This window comes from Macaca nemestrina, chromosome 4 (assembly GCF_043159975.1).
Source record: "Macaca nemestrina isolate mMacNem1 chromosome 4, mMacNem.hap1, whole genome shotgun sequence".
NCBI classification, from domain to species: Eukaryota; Metazoa; Chordata; class Mammalia; order Primates; family Cercopithecidae; genus Macaca; species Macaca nemestrina.
The window spans coordinates 127,008,295-127,032,904 of NC_092128.1; the positions used below are offsets into that span (position 1 = coordinate 127,008,295).

Consider the following 24,610-nt stretch of genomic DNA (forward strand, 5'->3'; position numbering starts at 1 on the left):
CAATAAACATATGTGTGCATATGTCTTTATAGTAGAATGATTTATAATCCTTTCGGTATATACCCAGTAATGGGATTGCTGGGTCAAATGGTATTTCTTGTTCTAGATTCTTGAGGAATCGCCACACTGTCTTCCACAATGGTTGAACTAAGGTGATCTTTTTCTTAAGCTGCTTATTAGTGATATGTACTCTCAAAGCAAAAACAGCCAAGCATGTTATTTTCACAGATGTCAGACTACACAAGTGTTTTTTCAAAATCTCTGGTTATTCCTTGGGTTTCTAACCCTTACCCTCAACTGTGTAGATGGTATTCTGGTGTTTTTTTGAACTTTCTATCACAGAGGAAAAGACAGGGTCAGTCTGATTTTCCTTCAGTTCTAAGTACTTTTCTCAGATCCTGGAATGTTTTAAAGTTTTCCAGCATTTCAATACATATTTTGCCAGGATACGTCTTTGTGAGGATCTCTTTTTATAGAACATGATTTTTCTAAAGAAAAAATGTTTTCTATTTTTTTTCATTAGTTTGTTGTTTTTGTTCTACTCTAATCTGAAAATTTTATTTTATTTATATTGGAGTTTTAAAATTGAGTCTCGGCCGGGCGCAGTGGCTCAAGCCTGTAATCCCAGCACTTTGGGAGGCCGAGACGAGTGGATCATGAGGTCAGGAAATCGAGACCATCCTGGCTAACAACGTGAAACCCCGTCTCTACTAAAAAATACAAAAAAACCCCAAAAAACTAGCTGGGTGAGGTGGCGGGTGCCTGTAGTCCCAGCTACACGGGAGGCTGAGGCAGGAGAATGGCGTGAACCCGGGAAGCAGAGCTTGCAGTGAGCTGAGATCCACCACTGCACTCCTGCCTGGGCGACAGAGCGAGAACTCGTCTCAAAAAATAAATAAAAATAAATAAAAATAAAAATAAAATTGAGTCTCACAGAACTATCAGTCTCATTACTTCCATTCCTTTATCCTTTTCCTCTACATTCTTAGAGAACTTCTCAAGTGTATTCTTACTATCACTGATTTGCCTTTCTTTTTTTTCTTTTTTTTTTTTTTTCTTTTGAGACAGAGTCTCGCTCTGTTGCCCAGGCTGGAGTGCAGTGGGGTGATCTTGGCTCACTGCAATCTCTGCCTCCCAGGTTCAAGCTATTCTCCTGCCTCAGTCTCCTGAGTAGCTGTGATTACAGGCGTGTGCCCCCATACCCGGCTAATTTTTGTATTTTTAGTAGAGACGGGGTTTCACCATTTTGGCCAGGCTGCTCTCGAACTCCTGACCTCATTATCTGCCCACCTTGGCCTCCCAAAGTGCTGGGATTACAGGCGTGAGCCACCGCACCCGACTGATTTGACTTTTCTACAATATCAGTCTTGCCTCACTTCCGTGTGGATATTTAAATGCTTTTTGATTTCTTGCAAATCTTATGTTACATATGATGTTCCCCTCCCTGTGTCCACGTGTATGAAGTTCTCCTCCCTGTGTCCATGTGTTCTCATTGTTCAACTCCCACTTATAAGTGAGAACATGTGGTGTTTGGTTTTCTGTTCCTGTGTTAATATGCTGAAAATGTTGCTGAGAATGATGGCCAGCTTTATCCATGTCCCTGCAAAGGACATGAACTCATTCTCTTTTTTTTTTTTTTTGAGACGGAGTCTCGCTCTGTCACCCAGGTTGGAGTGCAGTGGTGCGATCTCAGCTCACTTCAAGCTCTGCCTCCCAGGTTCATGCCATTCTTCTGCCTCAGCCTCCTGAGTAGCTGGGACTACAGGTGCTCGCCACCACACCAGGTTAATTTTTTTTTTTTTTTGTATTTTTAATAGAGACGGGGTTTCACCGTGTTAGCCAGGATGGTCTTGATCTCCTGACCTCATGATCCGTCCACCTCGGCCTCCCAAAGTGCTGAGATTACAGGCGTGAGCCACCACACCTGGCCTTTTTTTTTTTTTTTTTTGACCAGGCTGGAGTGCAATGCTCACTGCAACCTCCACCTCCCAGGTTCAAGTGATTCTCCTGCCTCAGCCTCCAGAGTAGCTGGGATTACAGGCGCCCACCACCATGCCTAGCTAATTTTTGTATTTTTAGTCGAGATGGGATTTCACCATGTTGATCAGGCTGGTCTCGAACTCCTGACCTTATGACCTGCTCGCCTCGGCCTCCCCAAGTGCTGGGACTACAGGCATGAGCCGCAGCACCCAGCCGAACTCATTTTTTTTTGTGTGGGAGATACCTGATACTTTCCTGTACCCTTCCAGGCTAAGCAGTCCCACAGCCCCACCTGCTGGAGATCTGGACAGTCTAAGATGCTTCCCTTTTTCACTCACCTACCCTGGCACCAGTTCTACCTTGGAACCTGTTATTCAATCCCTCACTGCTGTTATTCAGTCCTTCCCTGCACAACTCAGTTTGGGTCTTAGGACCAGTCTTTGAACTGCAGTCTCCCCATCTCTAACATGTCCCCTTCCAGTCCGTTCTCTACAATCATGCACTTTTATTAAAATGCAAATGCAATTTTATCACTCTTTAAAACGTTCAACCACTATTACTTAGTTACTTTCACCTATTTCTGAGTTCCACCACTGCTGAAAATGTCGTAGCAATTATCTGCTTCCAGAAGCCCTGGTTATACTTTCATTCACTTTGTGGATTTTACATTCCCTTTCCTCTGCCTCAAATGTCCTTTCCACCCCGTCATCTCTGTCCTGCAGACTCTTGCTTCAACGCTTACTTCTAGCACCAACTCATCTCTCCTGGGAAGTGACCTTCAATTCACCCTCACCCATATCCTGTTTGCCATGGAGGCACCTGTGCATACTTCCCCAGCTAGATTGATCCCTGAGGCGGGCAAGGCCTGTGATCATCCTGGAAACCCTGTGCTGACACAATACATGTATCAAGACTGGGCACGGTGGCTCACGCCTGTAATCCCAGCACTTTGGCAGGCTGAGGCGGACGATCACCTGAGGTCAGGAGTTTATCACGCCTGTAATCCCAGCACTTTGGCAGGTTGAGGCAGACGGATCACTTGAGGTCAGGAGTTTAAGACCAGCCTGTCCAACATGCTGAAACCCCATCTCTACTAAAAATACAAAATGAGCTGGGCATGGTGGCAGGTGGCTGTAATCCCAGCTACTTGGGAGGCTGAGGCAGGAGAAGCGCTTGAACCCAGGAGGCAAAGGCAGGAGAAGCGCTTGAACCTGGGACGCAGAGGTTGCAGTGAGCTGAGATCATGCCATTGTGCTCTAGCCTGGGCAACAGAGCGAAGACTCCATCTCAAAACAAACGTGTATCAGCTAAGATTTAAATATCCCCCTTTTGGCCGGTTGCAGCGGCTCATGCCTGTAATCCCAGCACTTTGGGAGGCTGAGTTGGGCAGATCACCTGAGGTCAAGAGTTCGAGACCAGCCTGGCCAACATGGTGAAACCTCGTTTCTACTAAAAATACAAAAAAAAATTAGCTGGGTGTGGCAGTGTACTCCTGTAGTCCCAGCTACTTGAGAAGGCTGAGGCAGAATTGCTTGAACCCAGGAGGCGGAGGTTGCAGTGAGCCAAGATTGTGCCACTGCACTCCAGCCTGGGCAACAGAGACTCCACCTCAAAAAAAAAAAAAAAAAAAGAAAAAGAAAAAGAAAAAAAGAAATACACTGCTCAATGCTTCCTTAAGTCAAAATGTAAGTTATCGTGGTGTATTAATGAATAGCAACAAAACTCACTCTTCATCTCAAATGCATGTGGGAGAAGTCCTACAACTTAATGTGTCAGATTTTAGGAATTTATACCTATTTAATGTAGCCTAGGATATAAGAAAAGTGACACAGAATTATAAAATTTTATTTTCCACACATCAACATTCTTACTAACACAGCTTGATTGAAAGAATTCTGACCATAAGCATGTTATTTCTCTTTGGAACTGGTGAAATCAGAAAAATAAAATATTTATTTTGCCTACATAGGATCAACAATATTCACTTAATGTGGTCTTATCTGTTTATATTAAGAGGCTTTCTTCTGGCCGGGTGCAGTGGCTCATGCCTGTAGTCCCAGCACTTTGAGGCCCAAGGCAGGTGGATCACCTGAGGTTGGGAATTCAAGACCCGCCTGACCAACATGGAGAAACCCCGTCTCTACCAAAAATACAAAATTAGCCAGGCATGGTGGCATATGCCTGTAATCCCAGAATTACTTGGACCTGGGAGGCGGAGATTGTGGTGGGCCAAGATCATGCCATTGCACTCCAGCCTGGGCAACAACAGCGAAACTCCATCTCAAACAAACAAACAAACAAACAAACTTTCTTCCTTCAAAATAAAGGTTCTAAGATAAATTCAAAATTCCTTTGAATGAAAATAAGGAAACCGGCTGGGCACACTGGCTCAGGCCTGTAATCCCAGCACTTTTGTAGGCCAAGATGGGCAGATCGCTCCCAGGGCTCCGAGACCAGCCTGGGCAACACAGGGAGACCTTGTCTCTACAAAATTTACAAAAAATCAGCCAGGTGTAATGGCATGCTCCTGTGTTCCCAGCTACTCAGAAGGCTGGGGTAGAAAGATGCTGGAGCCAGGGAGGTCAAGGCTGCAGTGAGCCAAGATTATACCACTGTACTCCAGACCGGGCAACAAAGCGAGACCCTGTCTCAAAAAACAAAAACCTTCTGAAACAGTGAGCTCACAAAATGCAATAGACTGCTAGGCACACTTAGTGTAACGTGGAAGTATGTTCACTGAAATGAAAATGTGAAACATAACCATAAACTTTTATGAAAAACCATAATATGCCCTTTACTTCATTTGCTTTTAGCTATTTCACGAACACCACAGAGAAATTGGACACAGTTTGTGATGAAACTTAGAAAAATTTCTTTTTCCATAACATAAACATGTCAATTTTCCCCTTTAGCTCCTTCTTCCACTCCCCCTTCACTGTGCTGAAGAGATATTGAGTTCTTCCAGATTTTTGCTTAGCTGGGTGGTTTCCGAACTCAACGGACTCTCCAGGTAGGTAGTTCCTGCACAGGGCTTTCCTGTCACTGGATCTATGACTTTTCCAACTTTGAAAACGATCTCGGCCAGTTCATGTTTCACATGCTTTGCTCGTGGAACAGGTAAAGCTCTGAGAAGCACAATATCCCCAACTGTGCACTGCTGAAGGGCATCGTGAGCAAAGTAGGTTTTCCGCTTATTAAAATACTGTTGAGAGAGGGAGAGAAACAAATCAGTAGTTCCCATCTGTGACCTGGTAATGCAATATGTAATATGAAAAAGTAACGCATGGAAAACAAGCCAGGACTTAGGAAAAGATAAGATACTTAAGGAGTCTTCTAGTACAAAAATTAGAGCCTGATACAGTGACACCCGTTCTCTACTTAAAAAAAAAAAAAAAACTGCCAGGCATGGTGACATGCCTCTAGCACCGGCCTCCTAGGAGGCTGACAGGAGGACTGCTTGAGCCCAGGAGTTTGAGGATGCAGTGAGCTAGAATCATGCCACTGTACTCCAGCCTGGGTGACAGTTATCCTGTGTCAAAAACAAACCCCACAAAATTAGCTGCTTAATTTTTGGAAAACAGGATGACATTTCCAGAGTTGATCTTCTCACTAAGCACTCCAGGTCATTCCCTTCAGTACCCTTGCTCTATCAGTTACCATCTCTTCCTATATTGTTTATATTCCTCCTTCCCTGGAGCCTTCCCTCTAGCCTATAAGCATGCTACCCTCACCACTAGCTGTGAGTCACTTAACCACTCCAAGCTCAGCGTTTTCCACGATAAAATGAGGCTCTAATACCTGCACCTCTAAAGTTATCAAGACAATTCAGCGTTACAATATACATCAAGCACTTAGCTCTATGCTTAGCTCAAAGTACTGCAAATAAACTACAAATGGTAACTAGAATCACCTATTATACTGATTGACTGATTCATTGACAGAGTTTTGCTCCTGTTGCCCAGGCTGGAGTGCAACGGCACGATCTCGGCTCACTGCAACCTCCGCCTCCCAGGTTCATGAGATTCTCCTGCCTCAGCCTCCCACGTAGCTAGAATTACAGGTGCCTGCCACCATGCCCAGCTAATTATTTTTTTTTTTAGTAGAGATGGGGTTTCACCATGTTGGCCAGGCTGGTCCCTAACTCCTGACCTCAGGTGATCCACCTGCCTCAGCCTCCCGAAGTGCTAGGATTACAGGCGTGAGCCACTGCGCCCGGGCTAGAATCACCTATTCTTTATAACGACCCTGCTGCAGCAGGTATTCCCATTTTACATACGAGGAAAACAAGTTCAGGGAGGTTAAGCAATGTGTGTAGCTGGTAAACAAGAGTCAGTATTCAAACTAAGGTCTCCCAAAGGTCAAGGATCATGCAGTAATTCTTCAGCTTACTCCTGTGTTTCTAATCCTTGATAATGAACAGCATTTCTACCCACCTGTGTGCCGAACTTTGGATGTGAAACCATCCTCGGCACCTATTCGCCCCCTGGCACAGCAAACAAATCAATGACTCTGTCCTTTCTTCCTGAAATATTTTTTCCACTCCATCCCCACTACATCAACTTTAGTTCAGGTCCTTATTTCCATCCTAGACTTTTGCAGCAGCCTCTCTGCCCATTCCCTTTCCTCCAGTCTTCATCCCTACCCGTGTTTCCAAGCCTGTCTTTCTTTGGGTTCAAGCAGGGATCCCCAACCCTCAGGACAGCAGACTGATACCATTCAGTGGCCTGTGAGGAACAGGGCCGCACAGCAGGAGGTGAGCGGCGTTGAGCCACCATGAGTATTACCACCTGCGCGCCGCCTCCTGTCAGATCAGCAGCGGCATTACATTCCCATAGGAGCACAAACCCTATTGTGAACTGTGCATGGGAGGGGTCTAGGTTGTGCGCTCCTTATGAGAATCTAACTAACTCCTGATGATCTGAGGTGGAACAGTTTCATCCTCCCCCCACCCTGCCTCTGTGGAAAAACTGTCTTCCATGAAACTGGTCCCTGGTGCCAAAAAGGTTGAGGACTGCTGGTTTAAAGGATGAAATCTAGCTACTCAGGAAGCTGATGCATAAGAATTGGTTGAACCAGGAAGTTGCAGTGAGCTGAGATGGTACCACTGAACTCCAGCCTGGGTGACAGAGCAAGACCCCGTCTCAAGAAAAAAATAAGGATGAAATCTAAAACACAAAAGACCCTTCATATTCTAGCCCAACTGTCCTTGTCATTCATTTAAGAATGCCTACTAAATGCCAAGCTCTAGGCTCAATGTTGTCAAACCACTATGTTCCTGTAGAATGTCATGCCCTATCATGGCTAAATGAACTTCCACAAACCACTCATCATAGCTGAAATGACTTCCCCCCACCGAGTCCTTTGGATGAAATCTTTTTTTTTTTTTTTTTGAGATGGAGTTTCACTCTTGTCACCCAGGCTGGAGTGCAATAGCGTGATCTCAGCACACTGCAACCTCTGCCTCCCAAGTTCAAGTGATTCTCCTGCCTTGGCCTCCTGAGTAGCTGGGATTACAGGCACCTGGCACCACGTCAGGCTATTTTTTATATTTTTAGTAGAGACAGGGTTTTGCCATGTTGGACAGGCTGCCAGGCTGGTCTCGAACTCCTCACCTCAGGTGATCTGCCTGCCTTAGCCTCCCAAAGTGCTGGGATTACAAGTGTGAGTCACTGCCCAGCTGGATAAAATCCTTTTTGAGATTCAGCTAAAATGTCCCTTAATCAAGGTTGCTTTCCTACAGCACTCATAGGAGAATGAGATGCTCTGTTCTCTGCTCCCACAGTACTGTTTTTTTTTTTTTTTAAGGCGGAGTTTCGCTCTTGTCCAGGATGGAGTGCAATGCTACAATCATGGCTCACTGCAACCTCCGCCTCCTGGGTTCAAGCGATTCTCCTGCCTAAGCCTCCAGAGTAGCTGGGATTACAGGTGTGCTCCACCATGCCCAGCTAATTTTTGTATTTTTAGTAGAGATGGGGTTTCACCATGTTGGCCAGGCTGGTCTCGAACTCGTGATCCCAGGTGATCTACCTGCCTCAGCCTCCCAAAGTGCTGGGATTACAGGTGTGAGTCACCTCATCCGGCCAGTACTTTGCATACAGAATGACTACAACAGTTAGAGTGGACTGACATTAACTCTGTTTTCTTGGAATGTGTGAACCATGTTATATCCACAGACCAGCAGAATGCCTAGCTCAAAGCAGATGAGAGACAAGACATCTTTAGTGAGAGAGAAATGTTTTTTTGCTCAGGACCAAGGACATGTTGGTGATTTACCAAAGCCACCCGGAAACAAGAATGTTTCTCACCTTTAATAAATAGGGATCCAGAACAAGCCTGGTCACTCTCACTTTAGCAGTCTTCTGCATTTTTGTCCCAATTACCTTCCCCACAATCCATTTGGCATGGACGGATGAACGAACTACAGACATTACTGTGGCTTTGATCACCTGAAAAGCAAATTCCAAAGTCTCATATTCTGGTGGTTATGATGCCAAATGAATTTTGTCACAAGAACTGTCCAAGTTAGTCCAGAAACAGTTTTTTTCTTTTTCTTTTTTGTTCCCCCCCTCCACCCAGAAACAGTTTTCTTAGCGTTCTTGAATCTCCATTTTATTATTTTTATTGAAATAGAGTTTAGTTCTTTCGCCCAGGATGGAGTGAAGCAGCCCGATCTCGGCTCACTGCAACCTCCGCCTTCCGGGTTCAAGGGATTCTCCTCCCTCAGTCTCCCGAGTAGCCGGGACTACAGGCCTGCGCCACCACGCCCTGCTAATTTTTGTATTTTTAGTAAAGACCGGGTCTCGCCATGTTGGCCAGACTGGTCTCGAACTCCTGACCTCAGGTGATCCGCCCGCCTCAGCCTCCCAAAGTGCTGGGATTAAGAGGCGTGAGCCACCGCGCCCGGCTTGAATCACCATTTTAGAGATGCTTACACGTTCCCCACTACCCAACCTCTCGTCTTTATAGCGCTTACAAAGCGGTAACTTCGCGAAGCCTCACGTTCCCCTTTTGCAAAATGGGCGGGCCTATTTCGCAGGAGTGCTTTGAGAATTTGACCCACAGAACGCTCAATACCACGGATAAACGCTGGCCGTTAGTGGTCCCTTATCTCTCTCCACCCCGCTGGGCCTCCTCTTCCGACAGGCTCACTGCCCGGGTAGCACTCGGAGGAGCCGCCGCGGTGTCCCTCTCCCCGCCCCAGCGACGGATGACTTGGGCTGCTTTTGGGATCAGTCCATAATGAGTCCATGCCACCGGGCTTCGGAAAGGTTGGGGTGACTCGTCCCTTCGCCCCGGACAACCCGGAGGTCAGACGACGCCATTCCCTCTCAGGGCTCTCACGCGAGGGTGCCTCGGGTCCCCAGCAACTCCTCCCCCAGCAGCAACACCCCGGAGCCCCAGCTCACCTCACCCACTACTATGCAGCCACCTGCCCCAGATAGCGCCGGTCGCAGCGGGATGGCGTCACGCCGTACGCATTGGCTCCGCCCCACACCGCCCCTCTCATAGGCCGTGCGACTCCTTAGCCGCGGACGGAGTTAACGGCAGGACCCGCCCCTCCGGAACTCTCCCTTAAAGGGACCCGGGGCGGTAGCTGTGGGGGGATAGCTGACCTCTCCTATTCTAACGCGCCCATCCAGCGGACGGTGGAGCAGGAGGTTTCGGACTTTTCTTTTTCATTCTTTTGTTTTCTTTTTCTTTTGTTTTCTTTTCTTTTTCTCTTTCTTTTTTTTTATTTTTGAGACGGAGTCTCACTTTGTCGCCCAGGCGGGTGTGCAGTGGGGCCATCTCTGCTCACTGCAACCTCCGCTTCCCGGGTTCAAGCGATTCGCATGCCTCAGCCTCCCAAGTAGCTGGGATTACAGATTACAGGCACGCGCCACCACGCGCAGCTAATTTTTGTATTTTTAGTGGGGACGGCGTTCCGCCGTGTTGGCCAGGCTGGTCTCGAACTCCTGAGCTCAGGTGATCCGCCCGACTCGCCCCCGCAAAGTGCTGGGATTACAGGCTGAGCCACCACGCCTGGCCTCATTTTTTTTTTTTTTCGTTGTTGTTGTGTCTTGCCCGGTTGCTCGGGCTGGAGTGCAATGGCGATGTGATCGTGGCTTACTGCAACTTGACCTCCTGGACTCAAGCGATCCTTCTACCTCAGCCTCCCGAGTATCTGGCACCACAGGCGCGCCACCATGTCTGGCCAGTATTTGCATTTTTGGTAGATAGGGTCTCGCTGTGTTCTCCAGGATGGTCTGAACTCTCGATTTCAAGTGATCTGCCTGTCTTGGCCTTCCAAAGTGCTGGGATTACAGGTGTGAGCCACCCTGCCTAGCCAGTGCAGATAAATTTCTATCTTACCTTCCTTTCCTGCCTCCTTTCTCCTTTCCATCCTTTAATTTATTGTCTCTCCTCTCTTCTCTATTGTATTCTGTAATTATTTCATTCTGGAAATCTTTTTTAAAATTTTATTTTATATTATTATTATTATTATTTTTTTTTTTGAGTAGCTGGGATTACAGGTGTGGGTCACCATGCCCAGCTAATTTTTGCATTTTTAGTAGAAATGGGTTTTCCCATGTTGGCCAGGCTGGTCTCGAACTCCTGGCCTCAAGCAGTCCATCCCACTTCGGACTCCCGAAGTGCTGGGATTACAGGCAGGAGCCACTGTGCCCGGCTGTTTATTTTATTTTCTATGGATGATGTCTTTGAATGAAAAATTTTGTTCCCTTTTGTATTAAAATGTTTAGCTTTACTTTGGGAGGCTGAGGTGAGTGGATTGCTTGAGCTCAGGAGTTCCATACCAATCTGGGCAACATGGTGAAATATATACAAAAATGTAAAAATTACGCTGGGGGCAGTGGCTCAGGCCTGTGATCCCAGCACTTTGGGAGGCTGAGGTGGGTGGATCACCTGAGGACAGGAGTTTGAGACCAGCCTGGCTAACATGGTGAGACCCTGTCTCTACTAAAAAAAATGCAAAAATTAGCCGGGCATGGTGGTGTGCGCCTGTAGTCCCAGCTACTCGGGAGACTGAGGCAGGAGAATCTCTTGAACCAGGAGGCAGAGGTTGTAGTGAGCCGAGATCGCACCACTGCCCTCCAGCCTGGGCGACAGAGTGAGACTCCATTTTAACCACAAAAAAGAAAAAAAAAATTATCCAGGGTTGGTGGTGGCACATGCCTGTAGTTTCAGCTACTCAGGAGAGGTAGGAGGATCGCTTGAGCCCAGAAGATTGAGGCTGCAGTGAGCACCATGCTCATGCCACTGCACTCCAGCCTGGGTGACACAGTGAGACTCTGTCTCAAAAAATAAAAAAATGTTGGGCCAGGTGCAGTAGCTCACGCCTGTAATCCCAACATTTTGGGAGGCTGAGGTGGATGGATCACAAGGTCAGGAGATTGAGAGCATCCTGGCTAACACGGTGAAACCCTGTCTCTACTAAAAATACAAAAAAATTAACTGGGCGTGGTGGCGGGCGCCTGTAGTCCCAGCTACTCGGGAGGCTGAGGCAGGAGAATGGCGTGAACCCAGGAGGCGGAGCTTGCAGTGAGCCGAGATCGTGCCACTGCACTCTAGCTTGGGCCACAGAGCGAGACTTGTCTCAAAAAAAAAAAAAAAAAAAGTTTTGTTTTCACATTTCTCCCTAGCTGAAATGTTAGAATTATGTAATGTAGGTGTTCACCTAATTATCTGATCCTGAATATAAAAGTACCACACACGGACCTAAGAAATATCCATCTTTATTAGCATACTGGGAGGTTGAGATCTACCTAGAAACATTTTGGTACTCATTGGCAGATATTATTATTATTATTGTGTGTTTTGTTTTTTTGAGTCTCAGGCTGTCACCCAGGCTGGACTGCAGTGGTGCGATCCCAGCTCACCTCAACCTCCACCTTATGGGTTCAAGCAATTGTCCTGTCTCAGCCTCCCGAGTGGCTGGAGTTACAGGTGCCTGCCACTACATCCAGCTGATTTTTGTATTTTTAGTAGAGATGGAGTTTTACCACGTTGACCAGGCTGATATCGAACTCCTGACCTCAGGTGATCTGCCTGCCTCGGCCTCCCAAAGTGTTGGGATTACAGGTGAGAGCCACCGTACCTGGCCTATTATTATTATTATTATTATTATTTTTTGAGACGGAGTTTTGCTCTTGTTGCCCAGGCTGGAGTGCAATGGCGCGATCTTGGTTCACTGCAACCTCTGCCTCCTGGGTTCAAGGGATTCTCCTGCCTCAGCCTCCCGAGTGGCTGGGATTACAGGCATGGGCCACCTTGCCTGGCTAATTTCGTACTTTTAGTAGAGATGAGGTTTCTCCATGTTGGTCAGGCTGGTCTGGAACTCCTGACCTCAGGTGATCCGCCCGCCTCGCCTCCCAAAGTGTTGGGATTACAGGCGTAAGCCACTGCACCTGGCCTATTATTAAGATGGAGTTTTTGCTCTGTTGCCCAGGCTGGAGTGCAATGGTACACTCTCAGCTCACTGCAACCTCTGCCTCCTGGGTTCAAGCCATTCTCCTGCCTCAGCCTCCTGAGTAGCCGGGATTACAGGCGTGTGCTCCCATACCCGGCTAATTTTTGTATTTTTAGTAGAGACGGGGTTTCAACTTGTTGGCCAGGCTGGTCTTGAACTCCTGGCCTCAGGTGATTGCCCTGAGTGCTGGGATTACAGGTGTGAGCCACCGCACCCAGCCTCATTCATTATTGGCCTAAAAAATAACTATTTTTTCTTACTAGGTACGAGCATATGTACACACACACATATATGTATGTGTATATAGATTTGTTCCTGTTTAACTGTTTAATCAGGAAATAATAAACACAGGGGTGCTAGGCAAGTCCAGTAATCTTGGAAAAAGTTACTTCAACAAAGTAGAAAGATGTTCTAACGGTTAAAATAGTTACTTCAATAAAGTAGAAAGATGATCTAACAGTTAATCAGCTCTAATGATTACATACAGTAATAACCAAGGAGAAGCAGGATTCAACAGTGTTTCAAAATGATTAAGCAGCCAAATGTTTTACAATGAAAAGCTGACTACAAAAACTGCATTCTTCACGAAGAAGGAGTTGGATGGCCTTTTAATTATACAAATAAGGAATATAAAGGCTTTGGAATAATGCTAGCTAAAAAGATCATTATGTCCTGTTATAAAAATGACTGGACAATGGCTAGATGCTTTTGGGAAAGTTCAAGTCTCAAAAATTTAAAGTTTATACAAAAGGTCTTAAAATGTCCCACACATTACAAGTGACATTTTGTTACAAAAGGAGACCAAAGAAGAGTTATTTCATCCATGCAAGGTCTTACGATGACGTGACCAAGGATGAGGCATTGCTAATGCATATGCTACAATTTAGTTTGAGAGAGTATAATTATTTTGGGTCTGGTAAGATTGGCAGGCGGATCACAAGGTCGGGAGTTGGAGACGAGCCTGGCCAATATGGTGAAACTCCATCTCTACTAAAAAAAAAAAAAAAAAATTAGCCGGGCTTGGTGATGCATGCCTGTAATCCCAGCTACTAGGGAGGCTGAGGCAGGAGAATTGCTTGAACCTAGGAGGCAGAGGTTGCAGTGAGTCGAGATCATGCCACTGCACTCCAGCCTGGGCAACAGAGCAAGACTCTGTCTCAAAAACAAACAAACAAACAAAAAGGTCGGATGCAGTGGCTCATGCCTATAATCCCAGCACTTTGGGAGGCCGAGGCAGGTGGATCACCTGAGGTCAGGAGTTCGAGACCAGCCTGGCCAACATGGTGAGATCCCATCTCTACTAAAAATACACAAAATTAGCTGGGCGTGGTGGTGGGCACCTGTAATCCCAGCTCCTTGGGAGGCTGAGGCAGGAGAATTGCTTGAACCCAGGAGGTGGAGATTGCAGTGAGCCGAGATCACACCATTGTACTCCAGCTTGGGCGACAGAGCAAGACTCTGTAAAAAAAAAAAAAAAAAAAAAAAAAAAAGAATAACATAAACCTAGAAATATGTGGAAAATTGGAACCCTCGTAAAGTGTTCAAATAAAGATAAGAAAAAAAAAAGAAATCTACACAGTTAACATTTTTATAACTGGTTTTGGTATAATGATTGTGACATTCTGGTTATATCTTTTCTGTTTCTTAAAGTGTTTAAAGCATTTAATAGAATCTGACAGTTTAGGTTTGGATATAATGAAACATTAAGATCTGTTTAAATCTGAAGTTAATGTTTAAAAGAGTGGGCATATCTAATTTTATAAATTCTTAATTTTTTATTTATTAGTTGCAAATGTCCAAATAAGTAGAGGAATGCTGACTGTTTAAAGAATGTCAATTGGGGCCGGGCGCGGTGGCTCAAGCCTGTAATCCCAGCACTTTGGGAGGCCGAGACGGGCGGATCACGAGTTCAGGAGATCGAGACCATCCTGGCTAACACGGTGAAACCCCATCTCTACTAAAATACAAAAAAAATTAGCCGGGCGAGGTGGCGGGCGCCTGTACTCCCAGCTACTCGGGAGGCTGAGGCAGGAGAATGGCGTGAACCCGGGAGGCGGGGCTTGCAGTGAGCTGAGATCCGGCCACTGCACTCCAGCCTGGGCAACAGAGCTAGACTCCGTCTCAAAAAAAAAAAAAAAAAAAAAAAAAAAAAAGAATGTCAATTGGTTTCTTAAATACACGGGGTTAGGTGTCATACCTCATGCGTGTAATCCCAGCACTTTGGGAGGCTGAGGCAGGAGGATCACTTGAGCCTAGGAGTTCAAGACCAGCCTGGGCATGAGACTCTGTCTCTAAAAAAAAAAAAAGAACAAAAAAGGCCAGGTGCGGTGGCTCATGCCTGTAATCCCAGCACTTTGGGACGCTAAGACAGGTGGATCACGAGGTCAGGAGATCGAGACCATCCTGGCTAACATCCCCGTCTCTACTAAAAACACAAAAAATTAGGCGGACGTGGTGGTGGGCGCCTGTAGTAACAGCTACTTGGGAGGCTGAGGCACAAGAATACCGTGAACCTGGGAGGGTAGGTAGAGCCTGCAGTGAGCTGAGATTGCGCCACTGCATTCCAGCCTGGGCGACAGAGTGAGACTCTTGTCTAAAAAAAAAATACATCAAACATTAATCAAAATACAAATTCTTTTTTTTTTTTTTTTTTTTGACGCGGAGTCTTGCTCTGTGTCCCAGGCTGGAGTGCAGTGGCGCGATCTCGGCTCACTGCAAGCTCCGCTTCCCCGGGTTCACGCCATTCTCCTGCCTCAGCCTCCCGAGTAGCTGGGACTACAGGCGCCCGCCACCTCGCCCGGCTAATTTTCTTGTATTTTTAGTAGAGACGGGGTTTCACCGTGTTAGCCAGGATGGTCTCGATCTCCTGACCTCATGATCCGCCCGTCTCGGCCTCCCAAAGTGCTGGGATTACAGGCTTGAGCCACCGCGCCCGGCCTCAAAATACAAATTCTAATGAGTATTTCTATTAGTCTGTTTTCACACTGCTATAAAGAAATACCCAAGATTGGGTAATTTATAAAGGAAAGAGGTTTAATTGACTCACAGTTACACATGACTGGGGAGGCCTCGGGAAACTTACAATCATGGCAAAAGGGGAAGCAGGCATGTCTCACATGTCAGCAGGCAAGACAGAGTGTGAGTGAGCGAAGCGGGAAGAGTCCCTTATAAAACCATCAGATCTCATGAGAACTCACTCACTATCACAAGAACAGCATGGGGGGAAATGCCCCCATGATTCAATCACCTCCCATTAGGTTTCTCCCTTGACACATGGGGATTACAATTTGAGATGAGATTTGGGTGGGGACACAAAGCCAAATCATATCAGTATTTTTCTCCATGCTAACAAGCTCTTTGGACATAAAAGAACCAATCAACAGGACAATTCTTTACTAATACTCTGAGGTTATGAGAAATAGTCACACAGATTTTGGTGTTGAGCAGCAATCTTTCCTTTTATTAAAGTTCATATATTTACCAAATGTTTTCAGAGTGTTATAAAAGACTGTTCCAGGCACTGTTTGTATCTACTGGATTAGGAGTAAAATGACTGATGTTATAGTGACATTTCAGTCAGAGAAACCCTGAATAATAAATCATCTACTACTATGTGTAGCTTAAGTATTTCTTCTCATAGAAAAAGGACAACAACACTTGGTTGGATGGACCAAAGAAACTAATACATGTGAAATGGTAATATATTACTTTCCTAGATAGAAACAAGTCATAACAAACAAGTACTGGAATGTGTACACCTCTGGTTCCCGTATACTGGGAGTACCAGTATTCATATTTAGGTTTCACTCCTTAACTTGGAACATTTTGAAGAGAATAAAGGACAATATGAGAATGAATCCGCACCAAGTTTACTGTATAATTAACATAAACAGAATCATTTATGACCCTAAGGAATATATAATAGGATTCTAATGAACAATTCCTATGTATGAAGAATTGGTGAAAGTCCTTGGCCAACTGTGGTCGGGTTCAGTCCAGACACCTTTTTTTCTGGGATGTCCAAGTTCTGCTTATCCTCTTCTGAGAATTCCATCTTGTTCTTGTTTTTCACCTGTGCTGTGATACAGATACACTGCCTTGTACTGGAGCCTTTAGAACTCTTTGCAAAATTTTTTTCTTTTTTTTCCTGGTTGCAAAAGTAAGCCTTTTTTTTTTTTTGAGACGGAGTCTCACTCTGTCACCCAAGCTGGAGTGCAGTGGCATGATCTTGGCTCACTGCAACCTCCGCCTCCCAGGTTCAAGTGATTCTTCTGCCTCAGCCTCACCAGTAGCTGGGACTACAGGTGCGTGCCACCACGTCTGGCTAATTTTTGTATTTTTAGTAGAGACAGTTTCACCATACTGGCAAGGCTGGTCTCGAACTCCTCACCTCATGATCTGCCCACCTCGGCCTCCCAAAGTGCTGGGATTACAGGCATGAGTCACTGTGCCCAGCCACAAAATTAAGCTTTGATCAAAGATTTTACCAAGAGTAATTAACCTTTTTTTTTTTTTTGAGACTCACTCTGTTGCCCAGGCTGGAGTGCAGTGGGGTAATCTCGGTTCACTGCAAGCTCCGCCTCCCAGGTTCAGGCCATTCTCCTGCCTCAGCCTCCCAAGTAGCTGGGACTACAGGTGCCCGCCACTACGCCTGGCTAATTTTTTGTGTTTTTAGTAGAAAGGGGGTTTCACCATGTTAGCCAGGATGGTCTCCGTCTCCTGACCTCGTGATCCGCCCGCCTCGGCCTTCCAAAGTGCTGGGATTACAGGCATGAGCCACCACACCTGGCCTTAACCATTACTTTTTTATTTTTTATTTTTATTTTTGAGACGGAGTCTTGCTCTGTCGCCCAGGCTAGAGTGCAGTGGCGCGATTTCGGCTCACTGCAAGCTCCGCCTCTCAGGTTAACGCCATTCTCCTGCCTCAGCCTCCCGAGTAGCTGGGACTACAGGCGCCCGCCACCACGCCCGGCTAATTTTTTGTATTTTTTTTTTTTTTGAGACGGAGTCTTGCTCTGTCGCCCGGGCTGGAGTGCAGTGGCCGGATCTCAGCTCACTGCAAGCTCCACCTCCCGGGTTCACGCCATTCTCCTGCCTCAGCCTCCCGTGTAGCTGGGACTACAGGCGCCCGCCACCTTGCCCAGCTAGTTTTTTGTATTTTTTAGTAGAGACGGGGTTTCACCGTGTTAGCCAGGATGGTCTCGATCTCCTGACCTCGTGATCCGCCCGTCTCGGCCTCCCAAAGTCCTGGGATTACAGGCTTGAGCCACCCTGCCCGGCCAATTTTTTCTATTTTTAGTAGAGACAGGGTTTCACCGAATTAGCCAGGATGGTCTCGATCTCCTGGCCTCGTGATCTGCCCGCCTCAGCCTCCCAAAGTGCTGGGATGACACGCATGATTACTTTTAAAAAGAACATACATGGCTGGGCACGGTGGCTCACGCTTGTAATCCCAGCACTTTGGGAGGCCGAGGGCAGGCAGATCATGAGGTCAGGAGTTTGAGACCAGCCTGGCCAACATAGTGAAACCCCGTCATTACTAAAAACACAAAAAATTAGCCGGGTGGAGTGGCAGGCGCCTGTAATCCCAGCTACTCAGGAGGTTGAGGCAGGGGAATGGCTTGAACCCAGGAGGCGGAGATTGCAGCGAACCAAGATAGTGCCATTGCATTCCAGCTCAGGCGACAGTGCGAGACTCAGTCTCAAAAAAAAAAAAAAAAAAAAAAAAATACATACCTCTGCTGAGACTTCACCTTTGCTCACTCTCTCCCTTCCTGAAATCTGAGTGCCTTATATCCTGCCTCATAATGGCAAATGAATGTTAAATGTGGCTTTTTTGGGGTGAGGATGCTTCCAGAATTGAGTTGCCCTGAAAATGCATTGCCACTGCACAGATGTTTGGACAAAATACTATTAGAAAGCCTCCCTGACTACAACAACTCAAGGTTTCATTAACTATTTCATACCTACTGTTGCATGGGACAAAAATGCTTTTGAAAAGTTTAATTTCTACAATGAAATGAGGTTTTTTGGGGGTTTTAGTGTTTTCGTTTTTTAAAGTCTTTAAATCATTTCAGCTTTGATTCAGGGCCTATAAAATCTAGTCCTTTCTTGGGGAGAAGAAATCAGGGAAGTCTTGAGCCAGGCTCAAGTTAGAAGAAAGGTGAGAAAGCAAGCAGATTGCACTCCTGCCTTAACCTTACGGTTTTTTCAACCATGCCTGAGAAGACAGAGGAAACCTGAAAACCAAGAAACTAAAGTGTCCCTATACTTGCAGTCTTTCATGGTTTATGACCGTTTACATTTTGAATGCTTTAAAACATCAAATGTGGGGCTGGGCGCAGTGGCTCACGCCTGTAATCTCAACTCTTTGGGAGGCTGAGGCGGATGGATCACCTGAGATTAAATGTTCGAGACCAGCCTGACCAATACAATACAGTGAAACCCTGTCTCTACTATAAATACACAAATTAGCCGGACGTGGTGATGCGCACCTGTAATCCCAGATACTTGGGAGACTGAACAAAATCACCTTAAATTCTGATATATTATACTTTGGATATTTGTCCCTTCCAATCTCAGGTTGAAATGTGATCCCTAATGTTGGAGGTGGGGCCTGGTGGGAGGTATTTGGGCCATGGGGGTGGATCCCCCATGAATGGCTTGGTGTCCTCCCTGTGTTATTGAATGAGTTCTCACTCTGGTAGTTCATGTGAGAGCTGAGTGTTTAAGAGCTTGCAACCTCCCCCATCTCTCTTGACCCCTCTCTTGTCTTGTAATATGCTGGCTCCCACTGACCTTCCGCCATAATTGGAAGCGTTCTGAGGCCGTCAACAGAAGCAGACACCAGCACCATACTTCCTGGACAGCCTGCAGAACTATAAGCCAAATAAAGCTTCTTTTCTTTATAAACTACCCAGTTTCAGGTATTCCTTTATAGCAATGCAAACAAACTAATAGGAATTATTTTTGGAAAAAAGTGTTCAGATACGTATTTCTTTTTTTACTTTTTCTTTCTTTTTTTTTTTTTTTTGAGATGGGGTCTCGCTCTATTGCCCAGGCTGGAATGCAGTGGCACGACCTCGGCTCACTGCAACCTCCGCCTCCCAGGTTCAAGCAATTCTCCTGCCTCAGCCTCCCAAGTAGCTGGGGTTACAGGTGCACACCATCACGCCCAGCTAATTTTTGTATTGTTAGTAGAGACTCGGTTTTACCATGTTGGCCAGGCTGGTCTTGAACACCTAACCTCAAGTGATCTACCTGCCTTGGCCTCCCAAAGTGCTGGGATTACATACGTGAGCCACTGCGCCTGGCCCAGATATATATTTCAATAAATAAAATAAATGATTAAGCCAATTAGACTACTTCTTTAGGTGTTTATATAAGCCACTGCAGCTCTCCCCTGATTCCCACCCTCAACATGGCACCAGGGCTCACCCACAGATACAGTTCCTCACTTCTGCATCTTCCACAGTGATACAGGGTGGCGTGGGATTCTTAGCCTCTGGTCATTATTTTACAAAAACCTAAAACTTTTATCCTACAAATACAGCAGAAATAATTTTAACTGAAAAAATCTAGACTTGCCACAGAGAAATATAAAGCTAAAACAAAATAGAAAAGCAGACTTCTCTGAATCAGTATTTCAAAGTTCATCAATAGCACCCTCAAGTCTCCCTCAAGGCTCTTCTCAAAGTGTTCCTAGGATTCATTTGATGAAAATAATGTCAAGATTGCAAAAAGAATCATCACAGGATATTGCCACAAACTATCACACTGTTTCTCAAACAATGGCACACAAGATTTTGGGTGGTACATCAATGAATATTTTTAATTTCAAGGTTATGTATCTATTTTGATGAAGAGTAGAATAAATTTAATTAGCATATAAAACTAGCATATAACTTATTAGTTTTATATGCTAAATAGTATTTCCTAAGAGAAGGCGAAAAATTTTGCATCCCTTTATAAAGAATATTAGGTAAACAGTAGATATGGTAAAAACTGTAAAGAGAGCATACAAATAACTGATGTTTGTGAAATACCACTCTTTTATGTTTATTTCAAGTTAATGTGACTGGTTGCACTACAGCATTGCCTTTATTTTTAAATTTTACTTTTTTTTTTTTTTTTGAGACAGAGTCTCACTCTGTCACCCAGGCTGGAGTACATTGGCACGATCTTGGCTCACTGCAACCTCCGCCTACCAGGTTCAAGCAATTCTCCTGCCAGCCTCCCAAGCTGCTGGGAGGTGGTCCAAGTGTGCACCACCACACCCAGCTAATTTTTGTATTTTTAGTAGAAATGGGGTTTTTACCATGTTGGCCAGGCTGGTCTCAAACTCCTGACCTTAGGTGATCGCCCCACCTCGACCTCCCAAAGTGCTGGGATTATAGGCATGAACCACTGCCCCCAGCCAGCACTGTCTTTAATTAATGAAAATTTCAGATTTAAAAGTTTTATACCATAAACTGCCAGGTGCGGTGGCTCACGCCTGTAATCCCAGCACTTTGGGAGGCTGAGGCAGGTGGATCACAAGGTCAGGAGTTCGAGACCAGCCTAGTCAATATGATGAAACCCTGTCTCTACTAAAAATTAGAAAAAAAATGTCAGCCGGGCATGGTGGCACGCATCTGTAAGGCTGAAGAAGGAGAATCGCTGGAAGCCAGGAGGCGGAGGTTGCAGGGAGCCAAGATTGGGCCATTACACTCCAGCCTGGGTGACAGAGCAAGATTCCGTCTCAAAAAAAAAAAAAAAAAAAATTTATACCATAAAACTTACAGGTGAGTAATTACAAGTTGTTGCCTATAGGATTTCTTTTTTTTTTTTTTTTTTTTTTTTTTTTTTTGAGACAGAGTCTTGCTCTGTTGCCCAGGCTGGAGTGCAGTGGCATGATCTCAGCTCACTGCAACCTTCACCTCCCATGTTCAAGTCATTCTCATGCCTCAGTCTCCAGAGTAGCTGGGATTGCAGTTGTGCACCACCATGCCTGGATAAGGAATTCTGATTTTTAAAAAAGTTTTATATCAGATTTGGAACATGACTCCAAATATAATCTCATTTGTAAAATAAATTATTTTTCCTTTTTATAACCCCTCCTGGGAATGTAATATGCTGCTAGTTTAAGGTTTAAATTAATTTGGTTTCTATGCATTGAAAGTTTATGACCGGGTGCAGTGGCTCACGCCTGTAATTCCAGCACTTTGGGAGGCTGAGGTGGGTAGATCACCTGAGGTTAGGAGTTCGAGACCAGCCTGGCCAACACGGCGAAACCCCGTCTCCACTAAAAATACAAAAAATTAGCTAGGTGTGGTGGTGCGTACCTGTAGTCCCAGCTACTCGGGAGGCTGAGGCAAGAGAATTGCTTGAACCCAGGAGGTGGAGGCTGCAGTGAGCCGAGATCGCACCACTGCACTTCAGCCTGGGTGACAGAGTGAGACTCTGCCCCCCAAAAAAAAAAAAAAAAAAAAAAAGAAAGAAAGAAAGAAAGAAAGTTTATGTATAAGCTTTCTCTCCACTATGAATAATTTGATATTGAATGGGATAAAAAGGTCTGACCAAAAAATCTCCTACATTTATATATTTATCTACTTCCCCCACCACAAGTTATGTGCTGCTAAGTGAAGGACTGTGGCAAACTGTTTGCTCACATTTATATTCACATAATTTCTCCCTAGTATGGATTTTCCTGTGTTGATTAAGGTGCGCGCTCTGGCTAAAGGCTTTCCCGCATTCATTACATTTATAGGGTTTCTCTCCTGTATGAGTTCTTTCATGTTGATTCAGATGTGTCCTCTGACTGAAGGCTTTGCCACAGAAACCACATTCGTAAGGTTTCTCTCCAGTATGAAGTCTATGATGTTCAGTAAGGGATGTGATGCGGCTAAAAGCTTTACCACATTGATTACATTTATAGGGCTTTTCTCCAGTATGAATCCTCAGATGCTGAGTAAAGGATGAATGCTGACGGAAGGCTTTCCCACATCCATTGCATATAAAAGGCTTTTCTCCTGTGTGAATTCTCTGATGTTGAATGAGATGTATCCTCTGGCTGAATCTTTTTCCACATTCATCACACTTATAGGGTTTCTCTCCTGTAAGCACCATCTGAGGCTGGGTAAAAGATGAGTTGTGGCTGAAGGCCTTCCCACACTCACTGGGTTTCTCTGCGGTATGAATATGATCAGTAAGAAGAATATGTTGATTGAAGATTTTTCCACACTCACTGTATTCATAGGGAGTCTCTCTTACATAATTTCCCTGATAGTAAACCAAGTCTGAATTATGTTTGATGCTGTTTCCCTGTGTGTCAGAATTCAGGGGTATTTTAATAGAAGGAATTCTCTGATGCATAAGGTTTGAGTTCAGATTACAGTTTTCTGCAAATTTATTACACTCAAGGCTTCTCTCCTGTGTGATCTTTCTGTGGGTCAAAGTTACTTGTCCTAAATATCTCTTGTGGTTTTCTTGGTTAAACTCTGGATGGTAATCAAAATCCCAGAGTCCTCCTAGGATGGAGTACCAGAAGCAGTCTCCAGAGAGTCTCTTCATTATCATCTCATGGGTTTGATTTTCATCAGAAATATTCTGGCTTATGGTTGACTTTTTGATTTCGGGTCTGTTTTCTCCATCTAAAAGAAATTCAGAATATACAAATACTTTCCGATATTCTCATGTTATCTATGATTGGAAGAAGAAATTATTGCACAGCAAATTACCAAATAAAACTGACAGTAATGTGTACAAGGCATACATGGCATTGAAAGTTTTCCAATGTGGCCACGTCACAAAGGGAAAGACTATGAGAAGTCACAAGAAGCAAGGAGCAGAGGGAATTTTTAAACATGTGCAGTAATCATAGAAGGGATCATCCAGGAGTATCCGCGCTTGAAAGCAGATGGACACAAGAATAAGGTGTATCAGGGAGAAGTCTCTGATCAGTGGTGGGAGACAGAGGAATGATTAATTACAGAAGGCTGATCTGAGGCCAGGCCTTTATAAATCTCATATGCAGATGACTTGATTGTAATGCCAGCTACTTGTTCATTTAAACGGTATTTCTTCCTATTTTTATCTTTTGTTTAAAATGATAAAACTAATACTTGCTGATAGACACATATTCAAATAATGTGAGAATGTGTAAAGTGTAAAGAAAGAATCCCATCCATTAAAAGAAATCCTTGTTAATAGTTCGGAGCCTGTCTTGTCAGATTTTCCCTATGTTCACACATGTATATATGAAAACCATATTTTGGACAAGCATGACCTATGGATTATGATTTTTAAATTTCATTTTAGTCTCCCACAACTTCTTTAAACTTTACTTAGTGGAGGTATTCTTCTTCTGCTTCTAGATGAAGACTTGAACAGGTCCCATGGCTTTCCCCTCCTTTTTTTTTTTTTTTTTTGAGATGGAGTCTCACTCTATCACCCAGGCTGGAGTGCAGGGGCGAGATCTTGGATCACCGCAACTTCCACCTCCCGGGTTCAAGCAATTCTCCTGCCTCAACCTCCGGAGGAGCTGGGATTACAGGCGTGTGCCACCACGCCCAGCTAATTTTTGTATTTTTAGTAGACACAGGGTTTCACCATGTTGGCCAGGCCGATATCGAACTCTTGACCTCAGGTGATCTGACTGCCTCAGCCTCCCAAAGTGCTGGGATTATAGGCATGAGCCACTGCACCCAGCCTTTTAATTCTTATTTTTTGAGAAAGTATCTCACTCTGTCACCTAGGCTGGAGTGTAGTGCATGATCATAGCTCCCTGCAGCCACGTCCTGGGCTCAAGCAATACTCCCACCTCAGCTTCCCAAGTAGCTAGGACTACAGGTGTGTGCCACCATGCCTGACTAATATTTTGATTTATTTATTTATTTTTTTTTAGAGACGGGGTCTCACTATGTTTCCCAGGCTGGTCTGGAACTCTAGGCCTTAAGCAGTCCTCCTGCCTGGGCTTCCCAAAGTGCTGAGATTACAGGTGTGAGCCACTGCTGCCAGCCTCCCCTTAATTCTTAGGTAACAGATGTTCCTACTGTTACATTGTCACAAACACAGTATCTACACAATAATTAAAATGATCAGTCCTGGGTAATAGTCAAAACCCCAAAAGTAATTCCTTTCCCTTCCCCTGGATGGGTTATAGAAAGGGTCATGTTCTATCTT

The 24,610-nt window shown here is 45.1% G+C and overlaps 2 protein-coding genes across 7 annotated transcripts in view; both read right to left on the bottom strand.

The window, feature by feature from the left end:
- Window positions 1-3,809: 3,809 nt before the first annotated feature.
- The window catches only part of LOC105463719 (mitochondrial ribosomal protein S17), a 36,570-nt gene continuing 15,769 nt past the window's right edge, over window positions 3,810-24,610 (bottom strand). Inside the window, exons 1-3 of one of the 4 annotated variants that reach the window (XM_011710940.2) lie at window positions 9,387-9,535; window positions 8,286-8,426; window positions 3,810-5,182 (exon numbers count right to left, since the gene is read on the bottom strand). In XM_011710940.2, coding sequence (XP_011709242.1) covers window positions 4,913-5,182; window positions 8,286-8,408 — 393 coding nt within the window. In that variant the 5' untranslated portion in view covers window positions 8,409-8,426; window positions 9,387-9,535 and the 3' untranslated portion in view covers window positions 3,810-4,912. The other 3 variants (XM_011710941.3, XM_011710943.3, XM_024787309.2) reach the window with 3 other exon arrangements.
- The window catches only part of LOC105463720 (zinc finger protein 713), a 58,891-nt gene continuing 50,581 nt past the window's right edge, over window positions 16,301-24,610 (bottom strand). For all 3 annotated transcript variants that reach the window (XM_071095216.1, XM_071095215.1, XM_024787308.2), the window contains one exon: window positions 16,301-23,079. In XM_071095216.1, the coding sequence (XP_070951317.1) occupies window positions 22,055-23,079 (1,025 nt within the window). In that variant the 3' untranslated portion in view covers window positions 16,301-22,054. The remainder of the gene's footprint in view (window positions 23,080-24,610) is intronic.